At 42.2% G+C, this 19846-nt stretch overlaps 1 protein-coding gene across 1 annotated transcript in view; it reads right to left on the reverse strand.

The window, feature by feature from the left end:
• The window catches only part of LOC134625889 (neurabin-2-like), a 35656-nt gene extending 19571 nt beyond the window's left edge, over window positions 1-16085 (reverse strand). The window contains exons 1-5 of the mRNA XM_063471243.1: window positions 15977-16085; window positions 9701-10096; window positions 7333-7541; window positions 6906-7238; window positions 6083-6790 (exon numbers count right to left, since the gene is read on the reverse strand). Of these exons, the coding sequence (XP_063327313.1) occupies window positions 6083-6790; window positions 6906-7238; window positions 7333-7541; window positions 9701-10010 (1560 nt within the window). The 5' untranslated portion in view covers window positions 10011-10096; window positions 15977-16085. The remainder of the gene's footprint in view (window positions 1-6082; window positions 6791-6905; window positions 7239-7332; window positions 7542-9700; window positions 10097-15976) is intronic.
• Window positions 16086-19846: the final 3761 nt, after the last annotated feature.

Here is a 19846-nt window from a genome sequence, read left to right on the forward strand (position 1 = left end):
CTAGGGTAACTTTAAATAATCCTTACTTATCTTATTCCTGCTGCAGACTCTCAATTCATCCGTTTTATGAAACACTTCCATTTGAGGACATTCACTCCCTAAACTGTCTTTATGACATCATAAAGATCGAAGAGCAGAAAAAAAGGTCTGAAACAGAGCAGTCTAAACATTTATGCGTATGTGAAACCCTGTTTAATATGAACATCCACCATCATCAGCCACTTCATTAGGTCCACCTGCTTATTACCTCAATTATCTAATCAGCCAATCGCAGCAGTAACTCATTTATTTAGACGTCCAGACATGTTCAAACTAAGCATCAGAATGAAGAAAAAAGGAGATTAAGTGACTCTGAACTTGCAGACGGGCTGATCTGAGTATTGTTGCTGACCACGTCCATCCCTCTATTAGCACAGTGTACCCATTTTCTGATGGTTACTTCCAGCAGGATAGCACACCATGTCCCAAAGCTCCAATCATCTCAAACTGGTTTTTTGAACCTGTTAAAGAGACCAGTTTGAATAGTCCCCAGATCTTAATCCAGTAGAGCACGGGATGAGACGGGAGATTTTACATCCTGCAGCTGGCAAATCTGCAGCCGCTATGTGATGCTGAGCAACGTTTCCAGCATCTTGTTGAATCTGTGACACACGTAATCAGATTCAAAGGCGGCTTTTAAACTGATTTCAGTCACAACTGGGAGCATCATTAACTTTGTAAAGAGATTTTTCCCCTTCAGTTCACATAATTGCACACACCAGGTAGTTTTTTTTAAAAATCCAAACAAAGCTCTATTCTGTGATTCTTATCAGCCGGCTTCCCCTGCTTGTGTGCGCGGTTTTTTTTCCTCCCCAAGGAAAACAAACACACCCATCCACATTCCAACTGCTGCTTTAACAGTCTTACAGAGGTGGCCTTGTACACAAGTCAGCATCTCCACTGTGTGTGTGAGAGAAAGTTTAGATCAATCACACAGCAACCTACAGTGGCCACTCCGACTCCGACGTGTCTTTATCATGCATTAACCTTTATGATGACACAGCGTCCGCGTGCAAGTCTAAAAATCACATGACCTCTCAGACAGGCTTATTAACCCGTGCTGTAATCACATGGCATTTCAACTGCAGAGGACATTTTAATGAAGTGATGTTCTGCAGACTTGCTCAACACTTGAGGAGCTCTGAGCTGTGCTGGCTAACTCTAACTTCATGATGTAAGAACAGCAATTACTCAATTCCAGAAACCGGTTGCTGACGGCACTCAACATGCTCGGACAGTGAGCGTCTTTGTTCCCTGCAGCAGGACACCTCTTAGACGAGCGATGGGTTCAAATCAAACAACGTACGCTCCTCTCATGGGGCTTCGTGTACACCAAATGTGGTTGTTCCAACAAATATGTCAGACTTTAATTATTTGTTTTACCTGAAATTAAAGCTTGTGGGTGTGTTCCCACTAATATTTTCCACACTCATTCATATCTACCCCGAAATAGCCGATATATCACGTAATGTTCTTTTGATTGTATTGTGCCGAGGCCCCTCCAAAAGCATATAACCTGCCTCTAAAGGCTTATCAGGCGCTTCACCCAGCACAACCAATGGTCTTCCTGCATCTGGTTGAGGTCCAACACTCTTTTGAAGCAAGCCAACTTTCTGTCAGACGGGATGTTTATGTTTCCAAGTTTAGCTAGCTTGGCACCGTGTCAGCACTGGACAACTTTTCCTGACAGAAGATGCCCCTGGGGCGAGGCCTGTTGAAAGACTATTGTTCCCTGGTCCAGCTGAAGCTATCGACAGGTAGCTTCAGTACTCTGAAATCAAGTTGTTTTGTTTTTTCTCCTTTAGACTGTGAGTAATCTGCACTGCTGGTTGGGTGTGATTCGCTCCAGAAGAGAAAGTGGTCCATTTCCCCCTCATAAACCTCCGCTTCAGTGCGGCGTCATTTATAGATCTTCTATAACAACAAGCATATGAGTAGGAAGTGTGTGTGTGTGTGTACAGACAAGAAGCTTGTTCATGCCCACACTTAGATAACTGCTGAGTCTAGCTTTAGCTGTTGAAGTTTTAGCCTTCCTCTGAACCAAACAGATTATCTCTGCTGTGTCAGATTTGATTTATTAATAATTCTTCATGTCTGACATTTCTTGTAATACAGTAATGTCAAAGAGACTGGGCAAGTATCACTGTTTTCTTCTTTGCATTGTAAAAAACGGCACCAGTTTATACATGAATGCTTACTCAGTTTCTCCTGAAACTCTAATAGGTCACAAGAGTCTGAGATGATGTCATGTATACTAAAATGTTTACATTTTACAAAGGTGGGTGAAGTTGTCAGATTCTTTACTAAGTATAATGTTCTACAAGTTCCGCATGAACAGCAAGTTGTAGATAAAGGGACTCAAAGAATCCTGAATTCAGATCTGTGGAAGAATCGTGCAACAAAAAAGATGGTTGTAGAAGCGTAACTTCCAGTGGAAAGAGGCTTTTCAACGCTTTATCCTTATTAGGAGTAACCCCTGAATCCTCTGTGCTGAGTGGCTTCTGTCATATTTTGGGCCTGCTTATACGACAGGGTGTTTATCAGAAGTTAGAGCGGATGGTCTCTGCCATGCAGCTACCCCTGGAAAAACCCTGAAACTGTTCTTTGTTGATATGTACAAGGTGTCAAAACTAGTCGTTAAAGGTACAGGAGAGGTTAGCTTGATAAAGGCTTGTTTTGGGGAAAAGTTGTCAAACTTTTTAAGCTATTTTTTAGCACTTTTCATGGCGTTTTTATTTCCCAGTGACCACTTTAGTTAGAATAAATGCCCCGAGGTGTTTCAGGGTGACTACCAAGTGGCGAAACTTACTTGATTTTGACCAGTTTAGAGCGGTCCCAACGATAGCCAAATCTACCGTCAGCTAGTGCCAGGGTTGTACTGGAGAGCACAACAAAGTGAACAGGAGGACGAAAGTGGACTACATGTTATGTATTATTCTGTGACTTTATAAGTCAGCTTCATAAGTGTGACTGAAAGGAAATAACAGGAGGAAACTGGAACCTTCCCAACTGAGTCTATGTCAGCACAGTCAGTCTTTAGCTAGCTTAGGTCTAATTCTGTGGATGTTTTTCTAGCTCATTTTAAGCTCATGTCCACACTGCAGAGGATAAACTGGTAAACAAATATTTTTCTCCCTGTTTTGACCCTCAAACTTGATTAAAACTGTGTTGCTAGCCTCCCAAAATCGACAGAAGCTGTGCTTTAAGCTGCTGCTGTGTTGGAAATCTGTAGGTGTTACGGACACGTTTGTAGACCCATGTCTACGTGTTTCAGCCTTAGTGTACACACAGCTGGGGGCCACTGTCAAAATATGTAGAACAACCAGTAATGTGCACTAGGGATGGTTCAAATGCTCAGAAAATGTTATCAGAGGAATGAAGTTAGAAGGACATTTTCATGAGAAAAAGTACAATTTGTTGGAGTAAAGACAAAGAGGTTTGAACGCTATGTCTTCAGATTTAACTGTTGATTGCATACACGCAGTGTTTACATCTTAATAACCATTAAAGTAGAGTTTAAGTAAATTTAGTCAAAGTTGCTTCAAAATAGCTGCTCAAATATAAAACGAAGAACAGAGTAAATGAAAAATCCTCCTGATGTGGAGGACAAAGAAGTCGAAATCAAGAGTCGAAAACATGTACGATGTCATCTGTGCCAATCGTCTGGGCTCGTTTTTATTCCGATCTTTAACCTCCTAGGACCTGGCGTCCACATATGTGGACATCACATTTTTTGGGTTATTTAGATCAAAATACTCAATTTTGCTCTACATGGGCATGATATCCACTTACGAGGACATTATACTGCTACTGTTCTATCAAAATTTTAAACGAATATCCTCATATGTGGCTCTTATTTTTCTTAAAAACAAAAATAAAGTAAAAAGAAAAATCTGGTAATTCTTTGTTTTTTACATTCATTGGGCCCCAATATGCTCAAATATTAAAGAGAAATTACAAATGCATGTTGTGGAAGAGTTTGGGTCTTAGGAGGTTAATGATTTATTATTTTGTCTTTCTTTGTTGCAAACTCTGCTTTCATTACTCTTCCTGTGTCGGCCAATCAGCACTTCACCTGCATGCATCATCATCATCATCATCAGGTATCAGGCTGGATAAAGGTGCATCCTTGTATCTTCGCTGTTTTTGTCCACAGCTGAAAAGCCATGCACACAAACATCACCTAACTCGCACGAGCCAGATAGTCTTTAGTGCAGAACTCAAATGAAGTGCATTAAAAAGAAAAGAAAGAAAAAACAAACAAAAAACAACCTAAATGTTGAACCTTAGAAGCCGCTGTGTTTTATTCAAAGTGAGAGCCCACTCTCTAGAGATGATGCAGAGATGCAAAGATAGGGCGGGCATGGAGGAAGTGTACCTTGAAAACGCTGGCCACAAAGCTGCAGCTAGCAACCAACTGAATCACTGTGACCGAAATGTTTTTGCAGCCCACTCTTGCACTTCATCGCCAAGAATTATACATCTTCTCTGTAAATCTTTTACAGTTACTTAAATATGTCTTTCAGTCAAGAGGGAAGAACGGCAACACACAAACACGGATATATATTTACTTTAAAAAACCCCAATCTGAATCTGAGACCCAAAGTTGTAAATCTAACCGGGTGCAGCTGTTACCTTTGTAGTAAACAACACAACACAGCCTCAGGCCACAGCTCCACTTTTAGCCGCTCTGTGGCCAAAGAGGTCAGAAGCTAAACATTTCCAGGTCCATGAAAATGAAAGGAATTCCTTTTTTTGCCCTGACGCTTGGCCTGAAATTAAACCCGTTCTTCCTGCTACCACCCCGTATTAGCAAACATGACCGAGCGGGCAAAGCTCGCCATCACTTTCCGTTATACAGTGACATCGACATGCTGCGTTTTGATACCAGCACAGCGCTCTTCCTTCCTGTTCTTATCAGTGTTACGTGCTACATTATCAAACTCTGTGGTACGTCATTCAGAGGTCTGTCTAAACATATTAGGGGACATATTATTATTAATGCAGGTCAAGACTAGTTGCACGATGCAACAAGCTCAACCAGCTGACTGTTGCAAGGCTGCAGGACAGCTCTCCATCAGAGAAAAGAGCTTCTTTTGAATCAAGAGCTACATTAACAAACATACCCACACACAAACACACACTTTGAGCACTGGCAGGAAGTAGCATGGCGAAATCAAAGAGTGAAAATCCCCTGTGCACCCTTTGTGTGTGATGAAGGAAGTCACTGAGTGTTTTTCAATCGTTTTAGGGCAGTGTTAATTTTTTCTTTGAGTTTCCGTGGTTTCATAAATTGTAGAACATGTGTGAAGTGAGTGCCATCGCTCGACTTCTTTATGATCTAACTTACTGTAAACCAAGAGTCTTGAGCTCAAGATACTGAGCAGAAGGCTTTTTTAACTCATATGCTACTGACCCCGTCTTCCTGCCTTTTTAGTGCTTATTAGCTAGCGCTGTGGAGGGCTTCCTTGCTGAAAACAGCAGCTACTTGGGTTGTGAAACTAAACTTGTGGTTCTGAAATACCAACATATATAGCTTCAAGACGCTAAAACACTGAGGCAAAAGGGACTTATTATTCTATTATTCAATCTAATAGAAAAATATGTAACAGGTACAAGTTTATGAGCAATTAAATAAATTGTCAAGTCCTCATATTTATTAAAAGATCAGCGCTTTTTGTTTGGTGCTGCCTTCAAAATTTTAGTTCAGGAGGAGGATGAATCCTAGTGATCAGCTCGTTCCTTAACCTTTCTTTCTGTGCTGACATCAGCACAAAATGCACAAATAAATCCAGAGAATCTAATGAAGCTGATTGTTTCATATTAAGTGTAATGAACACTTAAGAGTCTGTGCACTACTGGAAAGTCGGTGGTGTTTACTTTAAATATCACTAAAGCAGTAACTGCCGTGTCTGGAAGATGAACCCACAGAGGAAGTGGCTCAAGATTGACTTCCTCTTATGAAATCGGAGTGCTGGATACAGTAAAATTAAGACTAATGTGCGCTATGTGAGCACAAAAAAAAGAAGAAGAAAAAACTCACTCTGATTGGCTGACTGCTGAAGCGAATCTTTCTACTGGGTGGCGGAGGCTCCTCTTCCTCAGGAAGGCCTGGGATTTCTGAGCAGCTGGACTCTGGCTGATAAGCCTCCTCGTCGTCTTCATCTTCCTCATCGTCCAGCTGGCTTCCCCCAGAGTCCTCCTCCCCAAGCCCGCTGTATGCGCTGATATCTATCAGATCTCCCTCAGAATAATCCTCCTTCCTTGAACCATCCTCGTCATTCTCATCTTCTTTGGCCCTCTCCTCAGAGTCCTCTTCTTTCTCCTCCGATGAAGGAGAGGAAGACGGAGGCTCTTTCTCTCCATTTTCCAGCGAGGCATGAACCTCAGCTTGCACCAGCCTGCCTGCGGCCTCAGATCCCGCAGTGGCACTGTCCTGATCGCCAGACTGTGGCTGCAGCCCAGAGGCTTCCACTGTACTCGAACCCTTGGCCTCAGTTGCTGCCGCCTCTGGTTTGGCCTCCGATGAAGAGGAGATGGAAGTGACAGTCACTGAGGAAGAGGAGGAATAGGAGGAGTTGGAGAGCTGGTCCCCCGACAGTCCAAATCCATCCTTCTCTTCATTGGTTGCGGCTCCCTCCATGTTCCTTTCTAGAGAACCCGTTTCTTCATGTAGCTCTGTTGCCTTGTTACTTATAACTCCTGCTTTTACCTCATCTTTCTCTTCCTTATCTGCAGGTATCACCTTTGTCTGGAAGAAAAGCACAGGGAGATCATGTAGTAGTGCAATCAAAAGATTTTCTAGTTCAAGAACTTCCCTAGAGCTTAATTGCAAAGTTTTAAGTTTTTGAGAAAATCCTTTTCACCTTCCTCTCTGCTGCTTCCACTCTGGGTGGAGGTTTGGGTTTTGGTGCCAAAGCAGGGGCTGACCGACGCTGGGGGAGGTAGAGATTGTTTTGCAGGTCACCCTTTTCGAATGCGGCGCTGAGTTGGCTCACAGTGGGACTGACGGCCTCGCCTGGCCCGACTAAAGCTGCAGTAGAGGAAACAGAAGGAGGGGTGGGAACAGGGGGATCATCTAGCCGGTCCAGGGCTTCGGTGGACCCATTAAAGCGAGCCACAACATCTAGACGGCTGCCCTGGAAGCCCGACGCCCGCTCTTTCTTCAGCAAGATGCGGTTAGTGGCAGCTTGCTTCTCCTGAAGGACGCACAAATAACCAGTCAGTTAAAGATTATAAGCGAGCTATGTCAACTAAATGATAAAAAATAACAACGCAAGTGTAACATCTGACCTGCAGAGTCCGCTGCTCAAAGATCCTCCTGGTCTCCTGGAGCTTGGACAAGCCCACAGATGAGCCACTGCCCTCCCTACCAACTTTAGAGTCAAAACGGTTGACCCTTTCAGAGACCGTGCCCCCAAGTTTAAGCAGGGCGCTGTGGTCGACGTTCTCATTGAGGCTGGATACCCTCGGCAGGGACAGTTTCACTGCCTGTTCCTTACCTACTAATGACAGAAAATAAACAAGTTGTAAAAAAACGAAATTGTCCTTTAAGGGAAGTACAGGCTAACACCACTGGAGTTCACCAGAGCAGGTGGTTTTATCATTAATGAATTTTGGCTACACGAAGTATCACAGCATGGATATCATCAACACATTTGTCTTTGTTCATAACCCAGTTTCTATGCCTGCTACTATCAATAAACATGGCCTTAAGTGTTGGTGGTTAAATTTAGCCACTTTAGCAGGAGCTTAATAATATATGTTAGCATTGTAATTGGTTAAAAACAAAATCTGAACTCACTTCAAAACCATAATCTTATAAAAAGAATACGCCCATATGCAACATAAGGATACTGGTCACAAAAGACAGGCTAACGGCTAAAGGCTAGTTAGCTAGTTCCTAGTTAGCAACCTTACTAGCTAATCCATGTATAAAAGGGCTTATTCTGTCTGTAGTGTAGCAGTAGTGCAAGTGCTAAGGTTGCAAATACCAGGTGGAAAAATACAGAAGCTACAGTGTTTTTACGTTTAAGAAAAAATCTTTTGAGGATATGAAAATGAGGATCTTTTTATTAACGTATTTGGATGCTCAGTTCCACTCTGACAGGAGGCAGAGGAGAACTGAATCATCACAGCAAAAAATGCTTTGAGCGTGAGGACTAATGGTCCCCATGACTTTATTTTCAGAGCACTTCTCAAGCTTTTGTTGTTTCCAGGTTACAAAAAACCCATCTTTTGATCACAATGCAGATACTGAAAGCCCCACCCTCTCTGACTGTGTTTGACTGGTGAGAGGTAAAAAGAGTTGTTGAGCACAGCACTCAACACACACACAAAAAAAAACATGACTAGCCATGCTAACATTTGAAGCTGACTTATCAGATAATTTGTGTTTTTAAAGATTTCTAGATCAAACTTTTACTATGGTAAACCCGCTTCTCTTTGTTAACACTGGAGAATTTAAAATCTTTCTGTCTTTCGATGGCCAACACCTGAGAATTAGAGGATATTTGTGGTTCTAGTTGTGTAAGTAACCCTCTTGTATATTTCCAACATATCACTCACATTACTGTCTACCAACTTTCCATTGGTAGTCATTCAATCTCGCCTTATATTTCACATTAGGATAACCCTCTCGAGGCAGGCGTTGCCGATTTGCAACAGTTGAAAACTAACAACCTGAATACCCCACATACATATTTTATGAGTTTTTTTTTTTTTTTGATAATTTTCCCCAAATATCAGATTTTTCCTGTAACTAAAACTTAATTTGAGCCTGAGAGGGTTAACTTGATACTTGGCCTCTTCATTTCACCAATTGTTACTTGGCCTGTTATTGTCAGAAGTCAGAAAAGGAATCATTGTCATTGCAAGTATTGGGTTTATCTTTCACATTTGAATAGATACTGGTACCAACCGATATTACTTTTTGGCATAATATATTCTAAATTTGGTGTCTGAGAGCCACACTTGCTGCAGTAGTCTTCTGATCGACACTTGACACAAAACCTCCACATCAGCGCTGGTATAGTAGTAGAAGCAGTCGAGACAGAAAGCAAATACATCAACACATTGCAGAATTTTTTTCAGATGTTTTTTTTCCCCCCAAACTATTGCCGCATCTCTCTCTGTATAACTTGTAATTTTCAGCACTGAAATGATGGTAAAACCCAATACGATCACTGGTCACCCTACGTGTGACATAGAGGGGTACACGAACAGCCGAACCTTATGTACTATGAATCAGTCCTCATTAGTACCAATGTAATTTTGTCGGTACCCTAAAACAGCAGTCCGTAAACTTTTTTTGCGCCACGGACCGGTTTATGTCCGACAATATTTTCTCTGACCGGCCTTTAAGGTGTCTTGGATGAATACAACAAGATTTATTCATAACACACGGGAAAAGACCCAGGGAAACTGAGTTAACTATTAAAAACGATAAAAATAACCCGATAAAAACCCTGAAAACCATAAATTTCACACTTGGGCCTCAACTCTCGCGGCCCGTTACCAAACGACTCACAGACCGATACCGGTCCGCGGCCCGGGGATTGGGGACCGCTGCCCTAACTGAATTCGGTACTGAATTTGGTAACCGACCCTACAAGTTGCTACATTCCTTGATTCTAAAGGGTTCTGTGAAAAGGCTAGTTACCAATCATTTTGGCTCCATCCTCTTCATCGCCGGGAGACTGCATCTGCATAAACATGTTCTTGATACGGTGAACATTTGAGCCATATTTCCGGCCCCTCCCAGTAGGCCGGGGCAGAGGAGCAGGTTTTGAGGCAGGGTCAGTGCCTCCATTGGCGGCATTGTTGAGGTGGTCTGTGGCCTTCTTCAGCGCCGCAAGACCTGCCTCGTAGGCGTTGCGGTGGGGAGACGGACTTCGCAGATTTGAGCTCCCGTTGCTCCCACCGGAGGCCCCGTTGCCTCCCGTGGCCGACGGAGGCTCAGTCTTCATCATGTTTGGTGAGTCAAATGTCCCGTGGTGAATAGCAGGTTGGCAGGAATGAGGGGGGCAGCATCCTGGAGCTGTCTGACATTCACCTCCTGAATAAAACAGAAATAGATTAATGAGCCGTGTACTCTGGACACGTCTGTGCATCTGTTTAAACATTCTGAAGGATATGAGGCAAATGAAATTTACATGTTGGATTTTTTAAAGCTTTAACCAGCAAATTGCTGTGCAACTAAGGCAAACATGCAGATAAGAACCACAGATGTTCACAGTGAACAGCTGAAACCACCCAGCAGGCCTTCATTTTGTTTCACTGAAGTAATACTTTAGCCCAAAATCCCAAACAGCCAGTGGTGCCAGCTTCTCAAGGGTAACTATGCTAGTTTACAAAGGACCTCTTGGCTGTATGCTGTCGCTCAGACAAGGTTTTTGATACATACAATTAGGTTGCATATGATTGTGATCAATAATCAAAGATTCTTTAACGAACACATTTATTTGTGCCACCTGTAGGAGCCAGCTGGGAGAGTGATAACAGAGTATACATAAGCTGAAGATGAGCAAACTTGGCATTAGACAACATCACAATCGCCACTCTGTGTACACCCACACGGCGCTGCCGCAGCCGTCAGTATAATCCAATTAAAACAATGACGCAGTGTGACAACCCCCCCACGCCGTGCGTGTTTATATTGCTGCTCCTAATGCCAAACTTGCTTCGTGATAGACTTGCCAGATAAATACATAGCACGAATACAGAACACCCCTTTGGTCCCAAGATATCACAGTGTTTTCTCGTGATAGCCATCTCATTTACTGGTTGAGAGCATTTGTGGCTTGTGCCGTCAGATCTTTGCAACAGGGATTCCTGATGTTTTCATCAGGCTTGATTGACTCTATAAAAAAACTATGTAGTATAACAGAGACAGCAATTAGAACAGAATGAATTATAGAAAGAGCAACGAGGTTTCTTGATAATCTGCCAATGACATGCTAAACTAAAAAAAAAAAAAATAACGACAACTTTGATTTGATTTGATTATATTTTTCTTTGATAGTTGCGTGACTTTTTATGATTTAAGGTCACAGCAGTAGTTTTGAGTGCACCAAATTTAACAGATCAAACTAAATGAGGAAAGTTAGATTAGCTTAGCTTAACTCGGGTATACAGCTAGCCTTGTACAAATCCAAAACAAACAATTCCTGCTAGCACCTCTAGCTCCTACATTGTGCAACCCCTCACATGCTACCATTGGCAACATTGCACAACCCTGGCAAAGCACAAGTTCCCAAAAAAAACAACAAAACAAACTGCAGTTCTACTAATGACCACTTCAAATTGGCTTAAAAAAAAAAAACGTGACTCAATCTCCACAGATTCCAATGTTAAAACGTCCAACTTTACAATATTAAAAAGTGAACCTGGCACAAGAGGTTTGGATTCCTAGTCTCCCTCTTCATAACAAATGTATAATGCATGTTTTTTTAAACATATGTTACGCCCTAAAAGGTGCTAAAGAGTGTGGCTGCTGCTGAGTCTACGTACACAGCTGATAGCTTAGTGCTACGCCACAGTTCTAATTATTAGCATCACTGATTTGAACGTCTCTACCACTTCTGAAGTATCGATCCATTCTGGAGTATTTTTGGTTTTTTTTGGACTTATCTGACAAATATTATGGCTTGCTGTGTGGTACAGCCTGCCCAAGGACTATGTGCTTCAGCTTTTGTATTTCAGTAGACTGTTGTTTTGCACTAATTAGCATCTAAGCCTCTCATCTAAATATGCTAACTTCTGGCTGAAAGAAATGAACATGGCAGATGCCAAAACACTAACATTAAAGCCTTAAAATGTAAAATCAGAACCAACCACTGCATCCATCTTTTACATACAGTCTATGGTTACCAATTTGTAGCAATCTTCTCTGTTACATCTTCATAAATAGTGCTATGGGGTTTTGTGCAAATACATTTCTTAGCTAGCAGAAGTAGCATCAAGGTGATAAGACAGGTGATTCCCCTTCTTTAGTACTTCAATAATCTAACCCTGATGAAAAATAAATAAATACATTTGTAATTTCAAGGATTATCTAATGGAACGTGGACACAGTCAGAGACACGTCTAATTTTTCCAGCAGACTGTGGGATTTGTGTGAAAATTCACAGCTGATGTGTGAAGATTCATACTGTCATTTATGTTACACTGTCACAATGTTACCTCTACTTAACTTATCATTGCTCAATGCAAAGAAGCGCAACAGTTCATTTTACTGCGAGCAGCATTTACTTGTACTTTGCCTCTTTGAGTCTCAAGTATAAAACCTGAATCAGAATTTCCACTAAGGATTGTACCAAACGGACTCCAAATGAGGATACCCACCAATATAGGAGCCTGCGATTTCATGGGCAAGTAAGGCTGTGTTTAATTTGTCTTCCACAACTTGAATTTACAAGGTCACCACAAACTGCCCGAACTAAATCGCTACATTTTCCAGTATCTTCTGTGCAACGTTGTCGAGTTTGTGTTTGGCTGTTAATCAAAAGTCAATGCAGCAATTACATTTTAAACTCTTAAGATGAACAACTCTCTACTCAACAGACTAAGAAATCTTTACAGCTCAGTAGCAAGAACTAGCAGATGTTTTCCTTTGTTGCATGATAAACTAGAACTTAATGAAAATGAATGTTCCTCAGTGGTTTGTGCTTAAGGTTTAAACATTTCCATCCCCATGTTTTTATTGTTGGAACTTCTGGAATAGCTTTTTAGCAAGTTGTTCTAAGACAGCTTCATTCTGATTGGCTGCCCCTCATAAACAGAAGGTCTGGATTGGCTTGACCTCTGTGTTCACAACCAAAGCTGTGAGCCTAAGATGACGTATTAGGAATAGCTGGAGTAGCTGACATCACAGAGGCCCAAAGGTAGGAAAAAAAAGGTTGAAACAGAATGTTTGTAGAAGCCTGAAGTCTGAGATACTGACTGAGATTCATAGTGCATGTTTGACGTTCCAGCGTTTGCTGTTACTCATAAAACTCCCCTCATTCCCACTTGCAGCTACTTACAAATGCTTTGCAGTAACATGCATCGTTGCTAAAGGAACCCCGAGCAGGTTGGATCATGTAACCGTTTAGCTTTCCATGACGGTGCTAACAAACAGGATGTCGATGGAGATGAAACCATTTTTAGAGATGTGAAACTAATTAAACTAAACAAAGGCAAAACTTTATATTACCGCCCACGGCTGTAGCTACGTGGAATTTCAATGCATTTATTTTGAAATCATTATATTTACCTACAAACATTTTAAGGTAGACACACTAGAATAAGGTCATGTTTTTACAGGAAAGAACAAATAATTAAACTGTAAGTAATGTTAAGTAATGTGCAACTAGTTATACGTGATGCATGATCAGTTTTAAGTATTGCATTACTTCAGGTATTTTACAGGAAAGAAATGGTAAATGGTCTGTATTTATATAGATAAATTTATATTGTAAGTAAATGTAAGTAGTGTGTAGTTACCTGGCAAACAAACAGTATTATGGACTGGCTCAAAGTGTTATCCAGTGATGTCAATATGTACCTTTTCGACGCCTCCTATGAAGATCTAATGATTTCTTACTCAGACACGAGGGTAATCTGAATATCTCTGGATGCTAGCGTAAGGGTCACATGTCTGAACTTTTGCCACCTTTGCCTGCAGGAAGTGTTTTTATGGAGAAAACCAGTAATTAAAAAGAAATTATCAGACAAAACAATTTTGAATTCTACTTGTAAACATAGCTGAAGGGCAGTCTGGGTAATAAGAAGCAGTGTTTATAGTACAGTCTGGCCTCACACTTACTCCAGATGGCACTGCCGGCCACGGGACGAACAGACACACACACTGCAACAACAGTCTTGTGACACTGTCTTGCTAAATACTCAATTCTCACATACTGATCATGTGAAGTCAAGTGAGCAAATTGAATGTAAAGCCAATAACTTTCACACAAGCCACCAAAATTCACACACACACACACACACACACACACACACACACACACACACACACAAACAGCTTTTATAGTTCTTGGCTCGTTTCCTGATATTGTTCAAATGAAGCTCCCGCTCTGATTGAGAAACAGCATGACAAACACACATAAACCCCCAAAACGCACAACACCAGCAAACAGACTCCAACTCCAGTCTCCACCGTGACGTGGGCGGGCCTTTGCGCCTCTTCATTCGTTGGTGTGTAGCCACCAGTTAAAAGAAACGTAACTAAATCCAGCACAAGTATGGTGAAGCACATCTTTCGCAGAACAACTCAATCCGCCTCCTGCCTGCCTCTCATCCCTCGCGGTTTGGGGTTGCTTCCTGCCATTCAGTGTAGAGTCTAACTACCAGCTGGGCTCCGGTTTTCCTGTTCAAGAACACACATGGTTTCACACGCAGCAGCGTCCTTTTCAGTTTATTATAACCAGTTGGTCTCACTCTCAAAACATCAGGGTCACTGATTTGCCTCAGCTCTTACTGACTTCTCTAATCTCTAACTAGATAACAGGATATTGCTTTCACCTGTACTCACAGACAGGGCTCCCATCCTCCACCCACAGACACACACACACACACACACTCAGTATCAAGTACGGCAATACGATCCAAAAAATAAAAACAATGCACCAGAACCACTGCCTGCATGTATGCCTGCACCAGTCACCCTAAGCATATGGAGGCAAGCATCTATTGACTTGTAATCTATTTATGGGAGGTCCCTGAACGCCTCCTCCCATCACTAAATACAGGCTACATCACACGCACAGCCTTCCCTGTGTTTTTCTAAGTGTTTGGGTGGTTAGTATGGCACAAGTGACCTTGTCTCATGATATACTGTAAAACCGAGGAGTGCTCAGTTCACTGTAACCGCTCACATCTGTCTGTGTGTCACAGTCTCTGCAGTAGCTCAGCTACATAATGCTTGAAAATGGCACGATAATACACTGGCCGTTCAGACGCGAGCATTAAAGTCCTTATGCCCTGCGTGCGTCACGCACACAGTGTCTAACAGAAGGCACATTATGGTAAACATAATGACTCCATTTATTCACACGACAATCGCTGCATCGGGCCTCGGCTAGTGCAAAGGTTCATTCTGGCAGACAGTCTGCCTGCGTGCTCCTCCTGCTGCTGCTGCCACTATTGGCAAGCTCGAGAGAGGCTTTGTTGGCATAGCGACATATGCTCCACGCACCAAACTCCTATCCGAAAAACGGCTCCTTTTTTGTGCCGTTTCTTTTCTAGCAAACACGTCAATCGCCAAATAAGACTGAATACGTACTGTTAGTAAGCGCACACTTTTCAACAAATCGGCGTCCGTGCAGCACACACGGCAGCGTTTATCTCACACTAATGTCAACTATTGTTTGCGGGTCGCGTGCCGTGGTCCCGCTCACTGCACGTCAATACCAATACGCTGTAGCAGCAGGCGGCATGCACTATGCTCGCACGTTATCATTGGTTTTAATTTGAAATAAAAAGGTTTGATGAATGAGTCTGGCGCCGAATCCGACAGAGTACCCCGAGGAACCCGGTGAAGTTTCAAATGGTCTGATAAAAGGGTGGGTAACCCTGCTGGCAGTGAGTCGAGTGCAAAATTTCACGTTTTTGTAAAGGACTTTGGCGTGGCGTTCTCTAAGGATAAGCGTGAGCAGTGGAATAGGGTGTTCCCGCGTGTCTTTCCCTGCTGTGTTTCAGCGCGGCCGTTATTACCCGGTTGATACGATGAAGGCGCAGAGCTGTGGCGGTATCGGACGGTTTCACCGGCCGGTTCCAGGACCCAGAGGCAGCCGGTACGCAGGCCCCGCTCAGCGTCTGCTGCGCCGCGTCGCTTCCTTCCTGCAGCCTCTCTCCTCTCCCGCAGACACACGGCAGCTTTTTTAACGCGGGTAAAACGACGGCACAAACTGACCTGTGTGCTAACCTTCAGCCATACCTTGTATTCCAGCTTGATGAAGCTGCCCGGTGCTCGTTAGGACCCGCGGTGAACACTGTCCATTGTCCTTCTGTTGCTGCCGATTCCTCCTGCGAAGCAAAGCAGACTGAGTGCCTGCCTCCTCTCTGCTCCTCCTTCTCCTCCCCCCTCACATCATCTGTTTTCCTCCGTCCCCCTCTCTCTCTCTGTTTCCTCCTCACCCCTACTCTTCTTCCTCATCCTCCCCCTCTATTCCCTCCCAACCCGTTTCCTGCTCGTTCACACCTTTATCTGTTCACACTCCGTCCACACACACACACCCTTCTCCCTCCTCAGTCGCCGTTCATCAGGTGTGGTTGCACACTGATGAATTCATTCAGTTAAACCAAACAAGCGGCAACTACCTCATCTTATATAAAGCGATTCCTGCCGGCCTCCGCTGGTTAGCTGCTTTTTTTCCTCTTTTTTTTTTTGGTTGTTGTTTTTGTGTTTCTGTGGTTGGATGACTTTTACAAGCTGTTCGGTAGAAACAGATCAGCGAGAGTTCCTCTTCAGATACAGTAGAGCTTCAGCGACCTCTGCTGGCAGAAGCTGTCACTGCCAAACGCAAGGTGCAGTTACGCCACCGCTGCAGCAGCTGTAAGGAGAAGACGCTGTTTGCACTCATTTACAGTACTTTTACTGTACTTTTACAGTGATTTTACTGCTTTTTATTTACAGTGTTATTGCATTTTCAATACCTTACAGTACATACAGTACTTTTTTACTAACATTATTGTAATTCTATACTTTCATTTACCTTTATAGCTTTAATTGACTGTATTTTTACATTTTTTTTCTCAGTGATGCTGTTATGGGTGTATTTTCATTTACATTACTTTCATTTTTGTTCTTCTGCTGTGTTTACAATACTTTTGATATACTTTTATACATAAGGCAAGTCTCGGGAAGGGAGCATATGTCAGCCAGTGTTTTGTTCTATAAGGTGATGGAAATGATTTTTTTATTTAAACAACTTATAAAATGTAAAATAATAAAAATCTGATAAAAACAGGTGGTTACTATAACTGTCACTGTGGAGTAAAAAGTATGCCATGTCTCTCAAATGCAGTCAAATAAATAGCGTTAATTGAAAATATCCACATACCTTAAGTACCACAAAATTACGTTTCAAATGAATGCGAGCACAGCACCACAGCCTACCTGCTGTTTAAAACTTTCTGTTGACAAGCAGGAACCAGTCAGAATAAAGACGATTCAAAGGGAGAGACACTTGTTTCAGGCAGAATTGAGAGGCCGCACCACGACCCACTTTCACATAAACAAGGATTATTCTGAACTGTGAGTCATGCAAAGCTACTTTAGTGCACAGTTTAAAATATGGAGCTGTAAATATAAAAACACAATCTTTTGTTAAATACAAGTGAATAAAAGTCCTCAGAATATTTAAATCCACAAGATCTTTCCTTGTAAAGGAAACGGCTTTGTAGAAAGCTGTTAAAAGCACAAGTTTCCTGATGCCATGATCTTTTAACAAGGGAGTTCACCATATTCAAGTGGTCACAGCAAGGAGCTGCATCGTTGTAAATATTCATAGATGATAACCTGAACTTGACTTTATTAAATCAGAAAACACCCAAACATGCTTATTGCTATCCGATAAAGTTATCACACATTGTCACTAGCAGGTTATTTTAAAAGATAGATCATCATCACTGACGTTTCCCAGTATGCAGAGAATTCAACCATCAGTAAGGTCCCTGTAAAGGACAACACACGTGAAAACCCAGCAGGTTCTTGCTCCATCGGCAAAGGTGAAAACATGCACGATGGCACCTGCGGGAATCCACTTCCACACCGTTATCGTCCATAGAGCGGTCGATGGCTGGACGTCAGCGAGCTGTAATGGATAAATGCTGCCAGAGGAGGGCAGCAGCCTTTTTCTGATGATAGTAACCTGTCAGAAAGTGCATCACTTTTTAAAAGCACACATTTATTTCACCAAGATAGTAAAGATAGTTCGAGCCAAACGATCAGGCAGAGCAAGTAGATTCACTCCTACTCACACTTAGTTTCACCCTAATTTGTCCTTTAGTCACACACGTGAATTTAGGATTTCATGCTATCAATCACATACTCATTTTGCATTTTAGGTTTATTTGTTGTTCTATCCAACCTTGTATTGACCACAGTGAGTGAGTTCTGTTTAAGTTCAATTATAAGGCCATATATAGTACTTTAACTATACGTGTGCACTAAACAATCCCCCTTTTGAGTCCTGCTGTTCTTGGGAGAAGTATCAAGTTTTTACTGTAGTTAACTTTCAAAGTTTCTGCTACTTTTCATTTTATTAAAGCTGTCTAAGTGTTTAGTTTCTAACAGCCCACTGAATCTGTGATGTTTCACACTGATCATGCTAATTTTTATATATGTTTTATACATGTAGCCCTCAGAGGAGGTTCATGGATGCCGTGAAGGAGGCCAGGGTGAGGGTGAGCTGGAGGCAGGTGGGATATGTTAAAGGTCAGGAATCCAGCATTTCCCTAAAAGTCTCGCCACATGTAAGTAGTTCCTCCTGAGGCAAAGAACTGGATTTAACATTTACTCGTAATCCTGCGGTCATGATAAATGAGACTAGTGTCTTCATTTAGTATCACAGACACCTTACAAGTTATAATCAGCCTATTAATGTTCATGGCTTCATTATTTGCAGCATACTGATAGGATGAGGAGAGAAAGAACACCTGCTGATGCAAGACTGCAGTATAAACCATACATAAGTAGTCTGATGTTGCTTTGACAGCTTTTATCAGCAGTCCATGAGTCTGCAGTCATCCTCCTGGGTCAGAATATACAAGTAAATTGTTTTCTTCTACTAGTTTTGCTTTGTACAAGACAAAACTATCAGCGTGAAAAAACCCTGAATGAGAAGCTAACAACTGTCCACTGAGTGGCTGTGCAGTCTATACAGGCATGTTTGTTTATTCCTCTGGTTTCCAAGCTAACAAACAGGGTCCCACAAAACGGTTGCCAGAAACATCCAAGAGGTTATAAAACTGCAACAGCAGCCTGCTGCAGTTATCTAAAGCCCGGCTTATCTGTGTCTTTACTGGGTAATTTTGCCACATGTAACAGAAACCATTTATGGTGGTTTCTGCTGCTGATCAACTCATACAGCCGAGATCTGACAAAGGACCACAAAAGGAGATGGATAATGATGCCCCACTCATGAACAGAACATGCTGACGAGTCACAGAGCGTGTGTTTATTCACAGAATAGAAAACAATTAGTAATGAAGCCGTCAAAGAAAAGACCAGCACCTCCTCCTATGAGAGGTTGTGTAATATAGCATCTATCCCAGAAGCTGCAAAGCGTGTGGCACAGATTGCATTGAATCTGTGCGGAGCACATAAAATTCACCAGTCAGACACAGAACAGGCTGACCTGCTATGGTCCTGATCTTAATGCAACTCAACACACACAGAGCTGAAACTCTTTTAAAGATTAAAAACAAAACAAAAACCCTTCCCATCACTTTCCCACAGCTGAAACAAAAACAAAATGAGGAACACACTCAGTCAAACCAGGTGAAAGTTCTTTAATTCACTTGTTGAGCCATCCAAACATGTCAAACACACATTATTAGATAGAAGTAGGCACAAACAGAGGAGTACGCCTCACAGTGTAGTTTGTAGAATAACCCCATGGCGCTGGGTTCATGGGTTCTTCAGCAGCCACGGCCAGTTCAGCTCTTCCAAACGAAAATCTGTGAAAACTTCCAGGAAATGGAAACTCTTGTTTCTTTTTTCAAACATCTCACTATCAATTTTTTTTTAAACAGGGATCTAAAACTCTAACCTAATGTGAAGTCTCCCACTCTATTCAGAAAT

Source organism: Pelmatolapia mariae, linkage group LG4 (genome assembly GCF_036321145.2).
Source record: "Pelmatolapia mariae isolate MD_Pm_ZW linkage group LG4, Pm_UMD_F_2, whole genome shotgun sequence".
Lineage (NCBI taxonomy): Eukaryota > Metazoa > Chordata > Actinopteri > Cichliformes > Cichlidae > Pelmatolapia > Pelmatolapia mariae.